Source organism: Rhododendron vialii, chromosome 1a (assembly GCF_030253575.1).
Source record: "Rhododendron vialii isolate Sample 1 chromosome 1a, ASM3025357v1".
NCBI classification, from domain to species: Eukaryota; Viridiplantae; Streptophyta; class Magnoliopsida; order Ericales; family Ericaceae; genus Rhododendron; species Rhododendron vialii.
Genome location: NC_080557.1, coordinates 30,126,048 through 30,148,345, shown reverse-complemented (window position 1 = coordinate 30,148,345; position 22,298 = coordinate 30,126,048). Strand labels below are relative to the sequence as shown.

General features: G+C 46.8%; 1 protein-coding gene across 1 annotated transcript; it reads right to left on the bottom strand.

Moving 5' to 3' along the window:
• Nucleotides 1-282: 282 nt before the first annotated feature.
• Nucleotides 283-642, bottom strand: LOC131330278 (uncharacterized). Its single transcript, XM_058363813.1, has one exon. It carries the CDS (start codon nucleotides 640-642, stop codon nucleotides 283-285), a length of 360 nt encoding a protein of 119 aa, XP_058219796.1.
• Between the last annotated feature and the right edge of the window lie 21,656 nt (nucleotides 643-22,298).

Sequence of the window (22,298 nt, the reverse complement as noted above, 5' to 3'; positions counted from 1 at the left end):
GACGGCCATGTTTGGGACTTCGACCCATTGAACTTGCTTTGCTTTGGAGGAGTTGTGAACGACTGAGACGTAACACTTTTTGGAGGTGACTTGGTCGCTGCGTAAATCTTCTTGCCTTCCATTTGCACCAATGAAGCGGATGACCTGGTGGTAAGTGAAAGCGATGGCTTGCATTCCATGGAGCCAGGTTTGGCCAAGTATAGCGTTGAATGGGCTCGGCACATTGACGACGATGAACTCTATGCTTAAAGTTTTAGAGCCGACAACGACAAGAAGGAAGATTCAGCCAGGAGGCCAAACAAGTGCTCCGTTGAAGCCGATGAGGGGAACTTCGGCTGGCTGCAGTGCCGACTCTGATAGATCAAGCCTCTTGAAAAGTTCGTAGTACATAACCTTGGCTGAACTTCCCTGGTCGATGAGAACACGCTTGACATCGTGGATGCCAATTTGGACGGTGACCACGAGGGCGTCAGAGTGAGGGGTTTGTACCGTTTCGAGGTCGCGCTCGGTGAAAGTGATTGTCCATTTCGGAATGTCTTGCGGGTGCGGCCGCTTTGACCCGGGTCCTAGTGCGAGTACTTGCTTTAAGGTTGAGGCGCGATTGAGGTTGGCCTGAAGGTTGGTTTTAGACTCATTGGTCATTGGGCCATGGATGACATGTATGGTTGGTCACGGCTCGTTGGTGTTTGGGTTGCCGGTAGGTTGACGGGCGGGTGTTTTGGCTCGATCGATGTACTAGTCGAGGTGACCTTGGGCCACGAGGTGTTCCAAGAGCGCCTTGTATGGTGCACAAGCTGTGGTATATTGGCCGAGCTCGTTGTGGTTGGAGCACTTCTTCCTCGGGTTTTGATTTGGTTGGCCAGTATCTGTGCCGAGCTTGCCTGTTGGCCATTCGAACCAAGGCTGTCGCATGATCTCTTTAAGGAAGGACCAAATTGGTTCCTTAAAGACCATTGATTCGGCGACATAGTCGTGTTCCTTCGGAGGTCGTTTCTTGCCGTCCTTGATATTGTTGACGTGTTTCTTAGGTTGAAATTGGGGGGTGGGAGCTGGCGCTGGAGGTTGGGGGATTGTAGTTGGCAATGGTGCTTTTGGGTTGGGAATCTCCTGTGCTGCTCGATCTGCGTAAAGTTCCCCGAGGGCACAAAATCGCTCAACAATGCACATTAGCTCGCCCATGCCACGTGGTGAACGAATTGCCAGCTCGTCTAAGATTTTGCTACCTAATTCCAAGCCATTTTTGAAGGAATGTGCAGCCCAATACTCGTCAATCCCTAGAATCTAGTTGAAGAGCTGCCAGTAACATTCGGAATACTCTCTCAGTGTTTCGCTTGGGAGCTTCCTCATTTGGGAAAAGGATTCAGGCTCCTTGGCAGTCCTGTCACTGGTGATAAAATGAGTGTTGAACGCACGTTTGAGGTCGGCCAGGTTCCGTATGGATCTAGCGGGCAATTTGTTGAACCACTGGAGTCCAAAGGAGCCGAGGCTAGACGGAAACACCTTGCATTTAATTTCGTCTTTCGTGGTGCACAACTCAATGGTTTGCCGAAAGTGAATCAGGTGGGTGTAAGCTTCGCAGGTGGTTGGGTTGAACTTGGTGAACTTCGGCAAATGGAAGTTAGGTTCGGCCGTCATGTTGATTATGGGACGCGAAGGGTGAGACGCTGAGGTCCTTCAACTGTCGTTCAAATCCTGGGCGCGGGGGCTTGCCATGCCCATCTATTTTCGTTTGTTTAGAGTCTTTGTCTGAGAGCTTTTCATGCTCTCAGTGCCGAGGTTTTTTCGTCAAATTGGTGGTTATGCGGTGAGGGCTGTCAATAAACTTCTCTCTTTTGCGACCGGTCTTGTGGTCATCGTTTAGCCCTTCGATACGCACGCCTTTCTCTTTCCACAGAGCCTGATTTTCATTTCCTAAGTTCTCCTGTGTGATCTCGTCGAGATGTTTCGAAACGTGGCGCCTGGTCTCTACAGAGCCTCGGCTACAGTGTGAAACCGTTGTGCGAGAGAACTCCACGCGACCAATTGAGTATGTGTTTGTGAAAGATTCGGTGTCTCTAGATCCGCTCCGCCCTTGGTGGTCTTTTGAGCGATGCGTTGCTGAGGTTGTTGGCTGGCGGTAGAGGATTAACTCTCTTGCGTCGCCCTTCTCCGGTGTGAAACCAAGGCAGTCCTTAACAGAACCACGGTGGCCTGCTTCGTGGGGATGATCCTGCGGTGGTGGAGAAGGTGGCGGAGGAGGTGTCTGCCTTCGTCGCCTCTTATCTTTAGTAGATCTGGATGTAGCTGGAGCGACGTTTTGCATGTATTGCTTCATTTAGGCCAACTCCGCCTTTAGAGCCACTAGTTCGTTGTCTCTTTCGTCGTCTCGTCACTGCAACAGGAGGATGTAGGCCATCGTTATGTTGTTTGTGGCTGGAGAAAGCCCAGAACTAACGGGTATCGAGATGGACATGTGCCTCTCTAGGGGTGGTGGAAGAATTAGGTTTCCACTGGCGTATTTGGCCCTGAAATAGTTATGTCTGTCAGATCTTCGCCCATGATGGTCAAATTTGAGGTTGTCTTTGAGAAGAGGAAGGTGGTTTGAGGGGGATTCGAGCCGTTTGAATCAGAAATGTTTCACGTCGAGTTCACCAATTGTGTGGCTCGTGATCCTTGATCCGAGTCCTTCCTCCGTTGGTTCCGGGTTTGTCTAGCCTTCTCACCCCTAACCTGCACAGTGAACGCACAACTAAGACCTGGTCGGGGTTGCTCAGCAAGGCCCTCCGGCGAGAGGATAAGTATGTGCAAAGAGAAAGGAAAGAGACTAGGGTTTTAGTGTGGGAATGTTTGTCTACCTTTCAGGGTTATGATCCTTCAGTATTTATAAAGTCTCATTGGCTTGCTCTCCAAGTACAGGCATGTGCCTTCCACGAGCCAAGTGATGCTATCATGACATTACTGAGTAGATCTGGTAACCGTTTTGGCATGAGCTAGCACCCCCATGTGTGCTCATCGTTATCCTTCGGAGTAATTGATTCAACACGTGACATAGCACGCGTCACTGCAATTGGCCGAGCCCATGCTTGGCCGAGCCTGGTGGGCGACTCATAGGGAGAATACGCTGATGGGGCTTCATTCCTGAAGGTGGCCGAGCCTGAATTAAACTCTCCCGTCATCGAGCGTAAGGTGAGTGCAATGTTGATGACTGATAGGTCTCGACCTAGAGTCGAGCCCTACTTCAGGTATGGCCACATGGATTTAGGGCTAGTCATTCGAAACTAGCATGATTAGCTATATTTGGCCTACTACAAAGGAAGAGAAAAGCTCAACCCTCATCAGTTTGATATTCTCACATTTTAGACAAAAAACAACTTAAGGAAGAAAAAAACAATACATCATCAAATACAAAGAGACTGCACATTAAGGACTTTTGAATACCAAAACACTACGCAACATAAATACAATGGTACATAAAAAAATCATTGAAGAGTGAAATACAAAGTGAATTAAAAAGAGCTACAAATTAGGCGACGACGAAAATGGGACAGTAAAGAGAAAGGCGGCAACGGGCCGACGGCAAGAATGGGACGACACGGAAAGGCGAGACGGCAAGAGATAGGCGGTGACGGTGGGAGGGCAAGAGACCTGCGGTAGATGGTAGCAATGATTACTTCGGTGACATGGGGGTGGGCGTTCGATGGTGGCGGGGGTGGTGTCGGTGACTCGGTGGTTGTGATGAAGATTAGCAGACGGCGAGAGATAGGCGGCGGTGGTGGGAGGGCAAGAGAACAGCAGAAATTATAGATTCGGTGAAATGGGGGTGGGCGTTTGATGGTGGCGGGATTGGGTGTTGGTGGTGGTGATGAAGATGAGAAGCAGACCATTCGATGGGAAGAGAAATATTTTAGAGAGAGAGAGAGAGACGAAAGGGGGGAGAAACTTTTTGGTATCACTGGTATACCAAAGACCTGGTATTCCTCCTTCACAAAAAAGTGACATGTGTCAAACTGTATTTTCTTATGACTTCAACTGTAATTATTCCACTCCAATTCACTATTGGCACTCAAACAATTGTTTTTTTCCCGCCTCTGTCCACAAAAAACTAACCCCTGTCCAAATTACTCCTCTGCCTATCCCAACAGGGTGGAAATTCGGGACACTATCCATTAATACGACAAAAACACAACACGAATATGACACGACCCGGCACCACAAAAATTAAATTGGACAAACACGAATTTGACTCGTGTAACTCAATAAGGACACAGTAATTGTTTAATTTTCCAGATTGACACATTAACCCAAATCAACACAACTCAAATACGACACAACATGATTAACTGTGATTCTTTTCAATTTCCTAATTAGTCTATGATTTGATTTTTCCAAAATCATACTTGGTTAATTTGTATTAAAAAAAATCAATGAATTATGGAAATACAAGTTATGCATGTTACTATAGAACTCATTGTAGATTTTTTTTTTTTTTTTCCAAAATCAAAACCAACTGAATATCTAATTTTCTAATTATTTGAGTTTCTATGCTAAAAAATTCCTAAATTAAATAAACATCATTTAGGCTGGTGTTCTAATTACTTTGCAAACAAGATTTCATACAATTATATAAGACCTATCACATGAAAAGCTCGTAGTATTCCATAATTATTACGCATCTCTCTCACTAGGGATAAATCATTTAGTTGAAAAAACTCACAGCATACCATAATTATTACTCACAATATCATATAATCTTTCTGCTTTCAACGGAAATTTTACTACTGTAAAATTTGACTACGGACCTTTTACTTTTTTAGAATGGTTTATGTCCTCAAGATTTATGTTTTACCTTTAAATTAAAGTTCAAAAAAAAAAAAACAATTGGATGAGAAGAAAGCAAAGATGTTAGTAGGGATAGGCACAAGAGTAATTTGAGCGGCGGTAGTTTTTTGTGTATAGAGGCAGAAAAAACTAAGGAGCGGCTATTCGCAACCCTTTATTTTCTCCATTAGCTCACTTCCTCCATTTACTCCATATAACCCATTAATTTCCTTTCATTTACTCCATATAACCCATTAATTTCCCCAAATCTTCCTATTATACCCCTCTCCTCCCAAAACACCAAATCTCCATAGCCACCACCACCAAAGCTTCGAACATCGCCCTACCACCGCCACTCCCTCCCCTCCTCTCTTCAAGGTTACTCTCTCTGTCTCTCTCTCAAAACGAAACCCACTTGGGAGCCAATCGAGCACTTATTTTTCTCGACACAAAATTTTCAATTTTTTGAACCAAATTTCCGGCGTTTTAGGTCCGAAAAAATGTAATATTTTTGGCATTTGAATACCGTAATATTTAAATAATTTCGACAGTTAGTTACTGAAATGTTCATATATTTTCGGTAGTCAAGTACCGAAATGTATATATATAGAGAGGACTTTTCTAATCTTCAGTAATATAATATTGTTAAATAAATTTTCGGTAACCTAATACCGAAGAATATATCAGAATTCAGCAGTTAATTACCAAAAATATATGTATTTTCAACAGTTAGTTACCGAAGTATATACCAAAAGGGCAAGTAGGACATTTTGCATTAGGGACTCATGTTGTAATTATTTGAAAAATTCTAATGGGCTAATGGAGAAAATAAGGGGTTGCGAATAGTCAACCCCAAAACTAGTAATAGTGAATTGGGGGGGAATAATTACAGTTGAAGTCCTAAAAAATTACAATTTGCCACATGTCACTTTTTTTGTGAAGGGGGGATACCAGGTATTTGGTATACCAGTGATTTGGTATACCAGTGATACCAAAAAGTTTCTCAGATGGGGAGGGAAGGAAGAGGATGAAGATTTTGGGAACTCCACCTTATCCGAACAGGTTAGGCTCCGTTCCGGAACGCAATATAAGTACTTATTTTTTAAGAAGACAATTTTAAGCTCAAAAATAATGTGTTTACTCAAATAATTTTCCAACCAATATAGATCTTGTTTGATAGATCTTATCGAGACCTTTTATACGGTGCAAAAAAAATCAAAAAATTATTTTTCATTTACATTATTTTTTAATTTGAAAATGTGAAATAAGTACTTATTTTTTAAGAAGGTGTTCTGGAACGGAGCCTAATTTCAATGGAAAGATTATTTGGTGCATCTCACTCCACTTGAACGGCTTTGATTAATCGGGCCTGCTTCAAATCGTAGAATGAATGTGGCCCATTAATTTTTAGCCCGAGAAACTCATAAAAAATAATTAAGAATTAATTAAATGGCCCTCCAGCGGTGGGCTATGATTTGATGCCTAAAACGGGTGTAAAATAGATGAAAAAATGGCAAGTTTCAGTTGTCGTTCGATTTTGGGTATTGTGTGTGTATTTAAAGGGTCCATTATGCATCTCCCTAGTCAGCAATTGCTTAGGTGAGTTAGTATGTGAAATTACCCTCTTACCCTCCTCCAAAGCAACCAAGTCTCGCACACCTGTTGTGGTTTGGGTACTTGACCTCTAGTGCAGGGCCGGCCCTCTATCGTGGTGCCACTCTTTAGTGGCGAGGCTCTTGAGCCTGCGTCAGCTGGACTGGCTTCCACATCTGGAGTTTGGGTATTGTGTGTGTGTGTGTGTTTAAAGGGTCTATTATGTCTCTCCCTAGTCAGCAATTGCCTATTTGAGTTGGTATGTACAATTACCTTCTTGTCATCCTCCAAAATTCTCATTCGATTTAAAACAATACAAGCACCCAAATGTGAAATTGAACTGTGTACGAATCGAAACGATAAGGCCCCGTTCGGCTAAATAAACCAACTGACTTATTTTTTTGTTCTTATTCAAATTTTTTTCATATTTGTTAGTTTTTGGTCAATTTTTTAAGGATTATTGCATTGTCATGACAAAAGGAATCTAAAAAGTAAAAAATTACGATTGAAACCTAATTTTTTTGAATAAAGACAAAAATTAGCTAATAAGCCAATTTTTTCGTCTTTATTAACAAAAAAAAGGATTTCGATCGTAATTTTTTATTTTTTAGATTCCTCTCGTCATGACGATGCAATAATCTCCAAGCAATTGACGAAAAACTAACAAATTTGAATTTTTTAGAATAAGGACAAAAAAATAAGTTGGTTGGCTTATTTAACCGGACGGGACCTAAATTACATTGATATAAATATGCTCATTTAATGAGCAGTGAGCACACACGACACCAGAGACGGATGCAGCAATGGTCATATGGGGGCCACGGCTCCCGCGTTGTTTCGGAGTTTTTTTTTTTTTTTTTTAAAAAAAATAATTTTAATATTAGTTATTTTTTATTTGTTAAGAACACCAAGATATTGTATTTTGTTTGGAGTGTTGTTTAAATATTTAAATAATTTAAGAATGTGTTGGTTTTGGATCCCAAAACTCAATTTCGCTTTGTGCATATGGTCTCTCATAAGTTTTTCTTCAATTATTAATCTCATTTTTCTTTCTCTTCATCTCCACTCATTACTCAAAAAACCTCCCTCCAAACTTAAACCAAACAAACTATTAGAATTCTGAAATTTGAAATTTCAAAATCTTGTTGCTCATAGTTCGGCCCCCGCGTTTATGACATCCTAGTTCCGTCCCTGCACGACACCTAGCTGTGTTCGGGAAAAAATTGAAGCAAACAAATAATCTCGGTAGTATACACTTGCGAGTACATGGAAAATAACCAGTCCGGTTTTGATTAGGGCGCCGGTTTGTTTATTTCAAATTTCAAGTTTCGTACAATTTTGTTATAAACACTCGGGCCAAATCGACCAACTGGCAGCTGGAATGTGCACGGGTGATTTCAACGAGTTATAAGATAAATTCTCAACCGATCCGTACCATGCAGGTTGGATATTTTTCCTCCCGTAATCAACCCACACAATCTCAAAACTGACAGGTTGGTTGGGTTATTTCAACGGCTCAAAATGCGGATTAATGTGAGCTGGGCGGGTGACAACTTTGGATTGAAAAAAAAATACAAAAAATGAGATAGCAAAAAGAGAACAAATGATTAACAAGTGTCGTTTAAGTACAGGAGCAACGAAACTCTATAAATCGTTACATTTAAAGAGCTAATTTAACGGCACAATCAGATCGTATTATAAAAGTTTAACAACAATGTACGTGATATTTTTCAACACACACACATAGTTGGGATTGGATTCACGAAGGGCTAATGCGCAGCCAATTCAACTATTTACCAATATTTTATTTCTCCGGAGCAAATCGACAGAGAAAAAAAATAAAAGCAACAAGCCAACAATATAAAAAAGAAAAGGGCGAATGCGGCTTGTCTCCAAAGGCGGACCTGTGGTTCCACGCCGTATTTCAGGACTTCACCAGAAAAGAAATGGCGTTCAGGTCAAATGTGAAATTGGTAGAAAGAGAAAAGCGTGTCGACACCGACACGTAAAAGAAAATCGTTGATGCTAGGCATGCCGCTCTTCAAGAACGAAATCGACACAAGAGGTGAGAGAGAATCTAGTTTACAAGTTGAAGAAGACTTCAACGATCGATCTGTCGCTAGGAGCGATACATCGAAGATCCTAATTATAACCCAAAATTGGGTTAGTAAGACAAAAATTAAGACAAATAAAGATAGACTTTGATTTGTTAGATAGGATTTACAATAAAGTCTAAAAAGACTATATATAAAAAATAACAAATGTGTAGGAAATAACTTCATAACTTCCCACTACTCTTCATTCTTCTAATTTGCTTCTAAGTGTCCAAATAACTTCCCTTCAACTTCAAAGTGTAGGAGCATGCCGAATATCCTTCCAAAAGTGTAGGAGCATGTCAAGTGTCCTACATGCAAATAACAATAATAAAAGAAATACTAATACTAGTTCTAATATTAATACAAATACTTAATAATAATAAAATAGGTTGCATTCCCATAATCGCCACATTTCGGTCGATCATCGACAGGTGGTGAATGTATGGTGTAAACAATGTTCCCCTTATTCATTTGGGTGAAGGGCTATCACATAACCCAAGTAAACAATTTAACTATTTTTAAATCACCCCTCTGTCGATATCGACGGGTGATAACCTTTTACGGTTTAAACATTTATGCCCCCAACTCTCGAAGAGTTTTAGATAAATTTTACACCAACCTTTTCACTTTTCGACTATACAACAAAGCTTTCCTGGCTTAAAACCACTGTCGAAAATCATTTGTTGGCTTTGCCGTTATCGTGCAGTCGATCATTATCGGATAATATTGCCTCTATCGATTAGTTTCTTTCAACTATAATTCTTGTGGGGGCTTCGGCGATGGCCTCGGTTATCTAACCGGACTACCATTAACCGAAGTCTCATATCAGGCGTGACCGTGTATACTCCTCTGTACTCACTCGGTGTCAAGTCTCCTGTTGGCGCTTCGGGTATTACCGAAGAACAAGCATTCCGTTAAGATCTCTTGAAAGAGTAGCGCACCAAGAGGGGACCAAGAGCGATGCGTGGCGGAAAGAATCATCTAGGCCAGGTTTGGCCATGTGCTTCGTAACCGTCTTATCCGGTGTGTCATTTATGACGTCACCCGAGGCGGTTACCTAGGCGTGATCTCCACGCGTTAGCTTGGAGCCCAAGTTAACCTAGGTCTATAAATACAAAGGGATACTGATCTTTGAGAGGTATGCCATCTTTCCCTAACCCTAGACCTAAAAACAATTCTCCTTACATCTAACTTGGTCGTCGGAGGGTCACTAGGCTATTCCAGCCTTAGTGACTTGTTGCAGGGTCAGCGGCGGAGGAACGGAGCAGCGGAAGAGAAGTACTAGTTCAGGCCAAGGTCCCTCCTCCTAAATCGAACCCCTACAATTGGCGACTCTGCTGGGGACCTAGCCACCCTTTCAACTTTCACCTCCCCCTTTCTGCTCCGTTAAAACATCCAGAATCAAACATGGTGGAGATCGACGACGCACATCACGGTGGTACCGCCCACGGGCTCGGTTCCCTCGTGGACCACAGCCTGGCTTCTGGCGGAGCGGCCGCCCTTGGAAAGACCCACATATCCATCAGAGTTGGCGCCGGAGCGTCAGCTCCAGACGCAGGCCCATCCTTCGAGCTCCACTCCTACATCCGCCATCTCGAACGAAAAATCGACGACCTCACGACGGTCGTGGACCGCGACAGACACGTCCGAGACGAGTTGGCGGAGATCAAACACCTCCTCATCTCCCCATCTCACTCCTCCGGGAGCCGCGACGGAAGGACAAACCGTCACACCCCCACACACACACAGTCACGAAGCCAGTCACCTGCTAGAGCACAGACCCCGCCCCTCAATCAAGGATCGTCTTGAGTCACCAAGAGCGGCGGACACTCGAGCCCCAAAAGACGCATTGCACAGGGATCGTTCCCGTTCCCCTGTGCAACTTCGAAGGAGGCCATCGGCCTTTGACAGGCTCGGTGGTGGGAGCGTCTCTGCCTCCTCCACCCACTCGGTCCTAATGGGTAGGACAGGTCGGGAATCTACCCCTAGCCTCACAAGGGCAGCCAGGGGGGATGACGGCCTTGTCGAGATCCAGACCAGAGGATACCGAGAGCGCCTGAAGGGCCCCCGAGCCAGAAGTCCCATCGTCTCACACCCCGGCGGCGCACACAGCAGGAGCCCGATCACCGAGCGCCTCGAGCCTTCCGCTCGGGATAGCTACCGTCATCACCACCAAGAGCGTTTTCCCAGGAAATCGGTTAGTATTAATCCAAAGAGAAAAGAGCATGAACGATTGGACAAACTCGTCCCCAAGAAGCGTACAGCGACTGAGCGTCCAGACGGCCCCGACCGTTCGATCCGACCTCATCGCTATGCGCGACTTGCACGACTCACGACCTCTCCCTTCACAAGAGAGATCGACTCGGTTACCCCCCCCCCCGGGATTCTCCCAACCCAAGTTTGCCAAATATGACGGCAAGACCGAGGCGTACACTCATCTGGTTCAATATAAAACTGTCATGTCTCTGTTTCTTCGGAATGAACCCTCGGACGACGCCTTCCTGTGCAAAGTGTTTCCTGCAAGCCTCGGCAACCTGGGCCTCACCTGGTTCAATCAACTCCCCGCTCGGTCAATCTCCTCGTTCGATTTCCTCTGTGATGCCTTCATGGCCCGGTTCGTAACGAGCAACAAGCACGAGAAGGAGATCGACTCCCTCCTAGCCCTCCGCAAGAGGAACGACGAAACGCTTCGGCAGTACGCCGGCCGTTATTGGGAGTTATTCAACGAGATAGAGGGTTGCGACGGCGTCATCTCTGCCCGAGGATTCAAGCTCGGTCTCACCTCCCAGGACGAGCAAGTCTACGACGACCTCGCTCGCCATAAGCCAAACTCCATGAAGGACCTTATGACTCGAATTGAGGGCTGGTGTCAGCTCATTGAATCCAAGGCAGAAAGAGGCATCGGGAAGCCTACAAGCTTAAAGATGTTAAACACCTCGGTGTCCATACCGGCTCCCGCACCTGTCCCAACATTGAAGAAACAGGTCAACACAATTAAGCAGTCGCCGAGGAGGGGACCGAAGCCAAGTGACTTCAACGCCGAAAAGACTGTCTTCACTATTCCTATCTACCGGATCATCGATCAAGTAAAAGATCAGCCCTTTTTCTCCTTCCCAAATCAAAAGCTAGGAACCGAGAATGGGAAAATCAAGAATCCCATCGTCCGATGCAGTTACCACAGCGAACAAGGTCACTTCACCACCGCTTGCAAGCCCTTCAAAGCCTACTTGGAGCAGCTTGTCGCGGGAGGCCACCTCGGCAACTTCATCGATCACGAAAAGACGACGGCTCGGGCGCAACGGACCGAAACAAATACGGAGGAAGAGGTCCAGACAATCCACGTCATACACGGTCCCTTGAACCCCGAGGCCGCTCGAGTCATCCGAGCAGAGTTGAATGAAGCCTCCTCTTCCAAGCAGGTCGTGTTAGTCGGCCCCGAACCAAAGCGCCCTAGAACCGATGACGGCTCCACATGGACGATAATGTTTACCGAGAAGGATCTCGACCGCGTCCAGCTTCCCCACAACGACGCCCTCGTGGTCACGCTACGCATCGAAAATTTCAACGTCCGTCGCGTCCTCGTAGACCAGGGTAGCTCGGCCGAAGTCATGTATTACTCTCTTTTCAAGGATCTGAAGATTCCCGAGACCGACCTCCGTCCCTCCGAAGTTCCCCTTATCGGCTTCAACAGAGCTCCTGTTTGGGCCATCGGTATGATCACTCTTCCTGTCCGTGCCGGCTCGATAACTCTTGAAATGGAATTTGTGGTGGTCGACGTCCCTGGCCCTTACAACGCCATTGTCGGTCGAACCTGGCTGCATAAACTTAAAGCGATTGCCTCCACTTATCACCAAGTGGTACGTTTCATTGGCACTCACGGGCACCAGGAAGACTTGTACGGAGACCAGACCGCTGCCAAGCAGTGCTACGTCAACGCTGTCCGAAGCACCAAACAGACCTCCCGGGTGAATCTCATTGAAGTTCCCGAAGCCCCAGTTTTGGAGGACGTCGGTAGATCTCCCGACGACAAAACCGTTGAAGACGTGGTCACCATCCCAATCACCGAGGACGGCTCCCGTTTTTTCCTTGTCAGTTCCTCACTTAGTGATACTGATCGGAATGAGACGGTAGCTTTTCTCAACCGAAACATTGAAGTGTTTGCCTGGACCCCCTATGAGATGCCGGGGCTCGACCCTCTTTCATCTGCCACGAGCTCAACATCGACAAAGCCAAACGACCGGTCGTACAGAAGGCACGACGGTCCTTTCCTATTCACTCCGAGGCCGTCATTGAAGAAGTCAATCGACTCCTAAACGCTGGGGCAATCAGAGAGGTCCAGTACCCCAAGTGGTTGGCTAACACCGTCGTAGTCAAGAAGAAGAATGGCAAATGGTGTGTCTGCGTCGACTACTCCAACCTCAACGACGCTTGCCCGAAGGACTTCTTTCCTCTTCCCCGTATCGACCAGCTCGTCGACGCCACCTCCGGACACGAGCGACTGAGCTTTTTGGATGCGTACCGGGGCTACCACCAGATCGCCATGAGCGAAGGCAATATCGAGAACACCGCCTTCATTACCCCCCACGGGATCTTCGGTTACCTTGTCATGCCCTTCGGTTTAAAAATTGACTTTCCAACGAATGATAACTAAGATGTTCGAGCGATTACTAGGCGACACTATGCTGGCATACATTGACGACATGGTGGTTAAAAGTCTTCGGGCTGGTGATCATCTAACTCACCTCGCCGAAGTCTTTGAGATACTCAAGAACCACAAACTCCGCCTCAATGCCGAGAAATGCGTCTTCGGCGTCAGCTCCGGCAAATTTCTTGGCCACCTCGTCTCCCGACGCGGTATTGAGGCCGATCCTTCCCAGATTCGAGCTATTGATAAGCTATCGGCTCCCCACAACAAGCGCGATGTTCAGCGTCTAACCGGCATGGCTGCAGCCCTGAATCGGTTTATAAGTCGTTCTTCGGACAAATGTGAGCCATTCTTCGCACTCCTGAAGGGTAGCCGACGAAGCTTCAATTGGACGGAAGACTGTGACCGAGCCCTACAGCGACTAAAGGAGTATCTTTCCGTGGCTCCACTCCTCATCACTCCTCAGAACCAAGAGGACCTGTTCCTCTACCTAGCTGTCTCTCCGCACGCTGTGAGCTCGGTGCTCGTCCGACAGGAGGGCCGAGAGCACCAGCCAATCTATTACTCCAGCAAAACCATGACTCCCGCCGAGACACGTTACCTCCCCCTGGAGAAGCTCGTGCTCGCCATCATCTCAGCCTCCCGAAAGCTTGCCCCGTATTTCCAGTCGCATCGCGTCATCGTCCTGACCGAGTTCCCCCTCAAATCTCTTCTCCGGAAGGCCGATCTCTCCAACCGAATCTCACAATGGGTCGTCGAGCTTGCAAATTTTGAAATACACTTTCAACTTCGGACAGCAATAAAAGCTCAGGTGCTGGCCGACTTCATTGCCGAGCTTACACCGCGCAACATATCCGCTTCGGAACCCACCCCGAGCACCGAGGCAGTACTCCAGGCCAACCCTAGCATAGCATGGCAGCTTTTTCACGGAGATGTTTGGAAAATGTACGTCGATGGTGCCTCCAACAGCCGAGGCGCAGGTGCAGACGTCGTTCTTCTCTCACCTTCCGGTGTCTTGCACGAAAGCTCATTCTCCATCAACTTCCCAGCCTCCAACAACGAGGCCGAATATGAAGCATTGATCTCGGGACTCAAGACTGCCGAAGCCATTGGCATCGAAGAGCTCGTCGTTTACAGCGACTCGCAATTGGTGGTTAACCAACTCTCTGAAGAATATGAAGCTCGGGATGATCGCATGCGTACCTACCTCAGCGCCGCAGTCCAGCTCATTCAACGCTTTAAAGCAATCAGGGTCGAGCATATCTCAAGGGAACAAAACGCCCACGCCGACGCCCTTGCAGGGCTCGCTTCGGCATATTCATGTACCGAACACCGTTCCATTTCCTTCAATTCTATTGACAAGCCCAGTTTTGAACTCGAAGATCTACAAAAGGAAGTACTCAACATAGAGCTTGGCCCGAGCTGGATGGATGAAATCGTCCTCTACTTGCGAGATGACACCCTTCCCACCGACAAAAAGGAGGCTCACCAACTCCCAAACAAAGCCGCTCTCTTCTGGCTCAATCCCAACGGCAAGCTTTACCGAAGATCATTTACCGGGCCATACTTATTGGTTGCGCACCCACATCAAGTTTCGGGCATCATCGAAGAGCTTCACGCCGGCGACAGCGGTTGTCACTCCGGTGGACGGTCACTCGCCCACCGAGCCATCACTCAGGGGTATTGGTGGCCGACAATGAAGAAGGATTCTGAGGAGTTCGTCAAGCGTTGCAAGAAGTGTCAGATGTTCGCTCCCATTATCCATCAGCCGGCCCGGGACCTTAGCCCTCTCACCAGCCCCTGGCCCTTCTCCCAATGGGGCATGGATATCGTTCGAAAGCTCCCAGTCGCTCCGGGTGGATTTAAGTTCCTCTTAACCGCAACTGATTATTTCTCGAAATGGGTCGAGACCGAGCCCCTGGTAACCATCGAAGAAACAGACGTCATCCGCTTTGTGTGGCGCAACATCATCTCACGCTTCGGTGTGCCATTCGCCATAATTACTGACAATGGAGGGCAGTTTACAGGGCAGAAGTACCGGGCCCTTCTTGACGAATACAGTATCAAATGGGACACATCCACTCCGGCTTACCCCTAGGGCAACGGACAAGCCGAGGCTGCAAACAAGGCAATTTCATCTGGACTTAAGCGACGACTCGAGTCACGGCGAGGAAAGTGGGCCGAAGAGCTACCCAGGGTACTCTGGGGCTACCGTACGACGCCTCGACGATCCACCGGTCGCACTCCTTTCTCCTTGGCATTCGGAATGGAGGCGGTCATCCCACTCCAAGTCGGACTCCCAACAATGAGAACAGAAAATTTTGATGAGTCGGTCAACAGCAACACCATTGCTTCGGACCTCGATTTAGCCGAAGAAGAACGGGACAACGCAAGGATCAAACTTGCTTCATACCAACAGGAGGTTGCAAAGGGTTACAACCGAAGCGTGCGTCTCAGGTCGTTCAAGCCTGACGATCTCGTTTGGAAAAAGGTGGTGGAGAAGTCCAAAAAGCGAAAGCTAATGCCCAATTGGGAGGGTCCTTACCGAGTTCTCAAGCACCTCGGATCGGGTAACTACAAATTGGAGAAGCTGGATGGTTCCCCCATTGCTAAGTCATGGAATGCAAACAACTTGAAGAAGTTCTACGGATAGTGCTCGGTTACCGAAGCCCGTTTGATCTTTATTACGTTGCATTTTCTTTTAAGAAAGTTTTGAAGGCAATCTGCTTATGTATTGACAGTACACCGAGTTTTAATGAGAATTCTCTTTGGCACTATTCGTACACTGATTGTTTAAATTACTTATACTTGGTCCGTTCTTGCCCGGACCATTTTATACCGACTTCAGGGATATTGTTCTCCCATAGGTGATACCCTCGGACAAAATCCCACCAAGTCGCCCAGGCCTCTTGGGTCGTCTTGATTTCTGGTCACTCGCTCTAAGGATACTCGGCCTCTCTCTCTGAGCCCCTTATACCGACCCACCAGAAATTTCCCACTGTTCGGACTCGCTGCGTCACGAACCTATGGCAGAAGCCATACCCCTTCGTGACCCCGGCCTACGTCCCTAGCAGTAATACCATCCCGCCTCTGCTCGATAAGTTCATTTCTATTAATAAGCAGGGGCGTGCAAAGTCAAAAATTCATTAAACAGGTGCTTCTGATTCGGTCCCTACCAGCCCTCCTACTAGCTGGGGCTTCGGAACGAGTCACTTTTTCTTGATTAAACATCTTTTTTATGCTTGGCAAAACGATTCGGTTAACGCTTTGGTTAAACTTGTTTCTACAAACTTTTCAAGTCCCACCGAAGCAGGGGCATCATAACCTAAGGAGCAAACCAATCAAACAAGCATTTCAAAGATAAAAGCATTCAAGAAAAGAAGAGCATTCATTCACAAATTAACTACTTCGGTATCAAACAATTACAAACCCTGGAACGGCAAACTCCAAATGTTCGGAGCCGTCCAGTTAACCGACTATTCAAACAAAAGATTGAAGGGTTTTTCAGAAAAGGCAAAGTTCTTATGCATCATCAGGGAACAGGGGCGCTGGGATCAAATCGCTTCTCGAACGCTCAGAGCTCTGGGTTCGGCACCTGCTCGCTTTCCTCCACTGGTAGCACGAGCTCTCCAAGAGGGGGCTCAGGCACGGTTCGAAGCTCAGAACCTTCTAGCAGTGTAAGCTTGCTAATCAAAGCCTCGTGCCCATACCGGAGCCCGTCCAAGAACCAGTCTCTGTAGAGCTCGGCCTCTATTTCTCGGACTTGTTTCTTATATTCTACTCCGGCTGCGTCCCAGCCTTCATCGTAGCCTTTGTTCTTCACAAATTCCACCTCCCGGGCTCCAGCAACCCTCAAGGTGTTAGCATCCTCTTCAGCTTTTGTGGCCCTCCCCTCAGCGGCCACCCGTTCCCGGTCGCACCTTTGGAAGTCGGCTAGATAAAGGTCACAAGTTTCCCTCGCCACCTTCAGATCGTCCTCCTTCTGAGCAAGGGTTCTCTTCAGCAGCTCTATCTCCTGCTCCTGTGCCTTGCATCGGTCACTCACCACGAGCGCCGGCCTACCAACACAAGTAAAAATGATCGAGTTTCAACATTCAAATCAAGGGGATAAGAAAAGTAACTTTATCAAGGGGATAAGAAGAGTAACTTACTTTCAGAAGCGCCTGCGCTATCTCTCCTGTGAGATCCTTGGTGCAACCCTCGACGGCTCAGGTGTCCTTCGGAAGAATACACGACCGAAGGAGCCCAAACGCTGTCCCAATGTTGGAGGATGCACTATCGGCGTGATGAATTAGGCGCCCCGAGTAGTGACGAACCTCGAGGGCCCACGGGACCTCCCTCGCCGGAACACGAGTCCCCGTGTCGGCTCCTCCCCTGCTCTCCACATCCCCCTCATCTCCTCCGGCTCCTATCTCATCTATCAAGATCGGCTCCCCGCCCCTTCCTTGTCCGAAGGCTTCTTCTTCGGTTCGAGCCCTCTTCTCCGGAGGCTCCTGAGGAGAAACAGGGACTACCCTCGAAGTTCCGGCCCTCGGTGAGCCAATCGTGACCCCGGCGCCCAGTCCTCGTGGCCTCTGGCGCCGAAGGTTGAGCACTTCTCTTCCACAACCGCTCATCTCGTCGCTGAGCCCTGTCCTCTCTGGGGTCTCCCGGTCGATTTCTTCTCGAATCACGCCTCGGGGACCAGAATCTCCGACTTTGTCTTCTGTCGTCCTAGCTCCTCATCCCTTACCTTCTCCTCTTCCTCGGCTTCTCCCTCGGCCACGTCCTCGTCCTGCTCGAGGAACACCTTGCTGCCTCGGCTTCTTTTTCAAATAGCCGGTATAGGTCAGTTTGTATCCAAGCAGATCAGGCGCATACCGACTCGTCACAGGAATGGCATATGCTATGCAGCTGTTATCCGTGCTCGGATAGCCTTTCCTCGAAGCTCTGCAACTATGCCCTCGGCTGAAAGAAAAGCAATGGAAGAATCAGTATACGATGAGGAAAGGAAAAATGTGCTAACATATACAGAAGGCAAAAAGAAATTTCTACCGACCAGGAGCCCCGTTTTCGAACTGAACCGTAGTGGCTGTGTCCGCGCTCTCCCCGGGCCCAAACATAAAATTCCCTGTAACCGACACGTAGATGCTCGCCCATTCTTCCGAGTCGGGAAGATGGTCGATAAGGAATGTATCATACCCCGTCCTACAGGAGAGGTAATGTCGATCGCTCTCTCGGTTGACTCCAAGGAGGTAAACACCGAAGAGCTCCTCGAGTCCAAACGTAAGGATATATTGCCTCCTCAGTTCTATGATGCTTGTAATGATCCGGTAGGAATTCACCGTGAGCTGAGAAGACGTGAGAGAGAGGGCTCGGAGAACCCTTCGAACGAACTGATGTAGGGGGAATCTAATGCCCCCCTCGGTGATAGCCATCAAGGGGAAGATCAGCGCTCCCTCTCGGTGTGGAAGGTCTTTGGGGTCACTGTTCGGTAAAATCCGAACGTCAACGTCATGGGGAACGCTGTACACCCTCTTAAATTCAGCATACGAGGCCGAGGAGCCATCAAAATATTGGTTTCGGTATGGGCATGGCCTCATCGCCCTCCTGCGTCCCCGAACTTCCTCGGGGGCATCTGCGAATGGACCCGGACCTTGGTTTGAGGTACTTGGGGCTTCCATCTCTTGGGGGACGAATGTTGTCACCTCACGAGGAGCTCTCGAGGGTTCGAATGGTTCAACGCAGTCAATTGGAGTCCGAAAGAATGCCCTCTCCCGAAGTGTCTTGCGAATATCCTCGGGAATTTCGATGGGAGAAGAGCCCGAACTACTGGAACTGTCCGAAGAGAGCTCGATGACCATTCGCTTCTACCTAACCAAGGAAAGGAATACAAAAAACCCGTTAGCTTTATGCTCTGGGAAAAATCAAGATCTAACGCTCGGTGTGGAATGGTCATCGCTCCTCGGAATCCTTGAGCAATCAATTCCTATGAAGGCGCTTCCCTCTTGGAAGAATTTTTTAGGTTCAGAAGTCCATTCTCTTGGTATCAAGATGAATCTAGGTCTCGGGATGAGTTTTGGCCTCGGGATGAGTTTTGGCCTCGGTAAGAGCGTGAGCAGCGCTGGAGAAGCCCAGCGCCGCCTTAAACCAGACGGCAGCGAGCGGTTGCTCAGCCAGAACAAACGCAGAAAATGGCAAAAACAATGGTCAAAACGTGAAGATTAAAGCAAGGAGATCGACATACCTCAAGTTCGTGCAAGATCTCCCAACCAAAATGATCGAAATCTCGATTGAAAGTTGGAAGTAGACGGCGGCGGCGGTTCGACTTCAGAAGCGGAGGAAAAGGTGACGATCTCACCTCTTTCTCTCCTATTTATAATGGGAGAGATGGAAAGCTGCGCGGGAAACGAGTTGTCGTGCACCGAGCCGTTAGATCATCGACACGTGTTATCATCGGACGGCTAGTATCAAGGACTCTGCACCGAGGACAGGCGCCGGATATTCAGACCTTAGGCATGTTGACGCGTGTCACCGAAGCAACGTTTCGTACCAATCAGCTGACATGGCACGTGCCGAGACAGCCTTTCTATTCTGAGACCTCGGCAACTGCTGACATGTGGCTCTCGTCTCTGACACATGCAGGATGGGATCTACCGAGGTAGGTTTACTCTCCGGTGGCTCTTTAAGAAAGGGTCCGAGATCTGATATTTCGCATGATGAGGTCAAGACCCTGAAGCAGGCGTATAAGGCTCCAAGGCCTTGAGGGGCTATTGTGGGGGCTTCGGCGATGGCCTCGGTTATCTAACCGGACTACCATTAACCGAAGTCTCATATCAGGCGTGATCGTGTATACTCCTCTGTACTCGCTCGGTGTCAAGTCTCCTGTTGGCGCTTCGGGTATTACTGAAGAACAAGCATTCCGTTAAGATCTCTTGAAAGAGTAGCGCACCAAGAGGGGACCAAGAGCGACACGTGGCGGAAAGAATCATCTAGGCCAGGTCTGGCCATGTGCTTCGTAACCGTCTTATCCGGTGCGTCATCTATGACGTCACCCGAGGCGGTTACCTAGGCGTGATCTCCATGCGTTAGCTTGAAGCCCAAGTTAACCTAGGTCTATAAATACAAAGGGATACTGATCTTTGAGAGGTATGCCATCTTTCCCTAACCCTAGACCTAAAAACAATTCTCCTTACATTTAACTTGATCGTCGGAGGGTCACTAGGCTATTCCAGCCTTAGTGACTTGTTGCAGGGTTAGCGGCGGAGGAACGGAGCAGCGGAAGAGAAGTACTAGTTCAGGCCAAGGTCCCTCCTCCTAAATTGAACCCCTACAATTCTCACTGAAGAAAAATAGGAAAAAAAGGAATCATGGTCTAGGCATATCATAGACATACTATTAGGCTTCAACTTCCTTAGCCTTGTCCATTATCGACATAAGAATGTTCCCATCGACAGGAATAAAAAACCATATGGGCAACTGGGGTCTAATTACAGAATTTAAAAACACATGGATTGAATACATGTACTCAATGTAGCCTATATACAACTCTATTGATGGTGAGAATCTGTTTTTATCATATGCATGCATGAATCCATAACAGGTGTGATTCACCAGAAATCAAAAAACTCTAGTCGAATACTTTCATGACTCGACTTGCTTTTAGTTTCAATTTTCGAGCCGCTTAAGTTTTATAATTGGCTCTTCTAAAGATGAGTTTGCCCCCCATGCAAACTCGATATCAAAAGAGGGCTAATTCTTAACCCGTAAAGATGGAGTGGAGGGATTATTTTCTTTTTCGACCATTCATGGTCTAAATTAAAAACTCTAGTCGAATTATTTTCGTAACTCGACTTGTGTAGACACCTCCCAAGCAAGGCATTGTCATATAGATTGATCATTATTTATTTATTTGGTTATTTGCTTCATAAACCAAGATCGTGGATATTCCCATGGCTAGGAACATCGCCACACGATAGCGGTTTATAAAAACTAGGAAAAACAAGTAGAGATTCTGGGTACGGGGACCAAAAGTACAATAAGAGGAAGGTGTTAGGCACCCCTCTTTGCCCAGTCGTTAGACTGGCCCATAATTGTTTGACATAAGATTAATACATGCTATATGTAATTCTAACACATAAACTGATTAATTAGCCTTTAAACAGTTAATGGTGAGCCAAGACTGTAATTGAAACATGCATCAGAATAAAACAAGATGTCCCAGGGAGATGGATCTCGTGGCCGGTGAATGGATGTCACGGTCGAGAGATCCTCCTGGTTCAATGTACTGGCCGATGGATTGAAGATTCAGCCGATAGTCTTCTTCACACCAGACTAAATAATTAACAGAGAATCAAATCGCTACGATTAGCATGCATAAACTGAAAATAAAACAAACCAAAGGCCCCTGGGTCTCACCACCTTGATTCCTCAGTGGCTTGGTTGCTTCAGATTGAAGGAGATTGACTGATTTGCTTCTTGATAGGCACGTAAATATTTACATTAGCACCCCTAATTCATCTTTGTTAAGTCCCATTTATATTATTAATCGGAGTTTAATGTTTCATTTGTGTATTGTAGGTGTTTGGAAGCTTAATACGTTAGTTGCTGATTGAAGCGTGAATTGCGCCATATAATTTTTCCTCCTGGTGTTTGAAATGAAACGAGTTGCAGAAAATACAACTCACAGGTGTTTTGGTGGGCCCAAAAGCAACATTATTTGGGGTGCACTTGATCTTCTAATTAGGCCCAATAATTATTCGGTATTTTTTTCAACTAAGAATATGCCCAAGGTTTTCAGCAATCAAAGTGCACGGCTGGAATTGGGAACCGACTACGGGGCACTATACATCAATACACTTGTAATAAAAGAAGATAGGATGGTAAGCCAAGGCACGCCGTGAAAATACGAAATTACCCCTCGTAGGATTACCCTTGTAGTTTGAGTTGAAGGATATGGTCGTCATTTCGTCTTGTTTGAAAGATCTAAAAGAATGTAGGATGGCTAGCCAAGCCACAATGTGAAATTACCAATTTGTCCTTATAGTTTGTCAACGGTGGAGTTAAGATATGAGGGTATTTTAGGCATTTCAGTGTTAGGTCTTTTGCTTAGTCAAGAAGAAAATGAGGTACAAAAAAATCTTTATTTTCCCTAATTTAAGGGATATTGTTTTTTATAGGTACAAAAA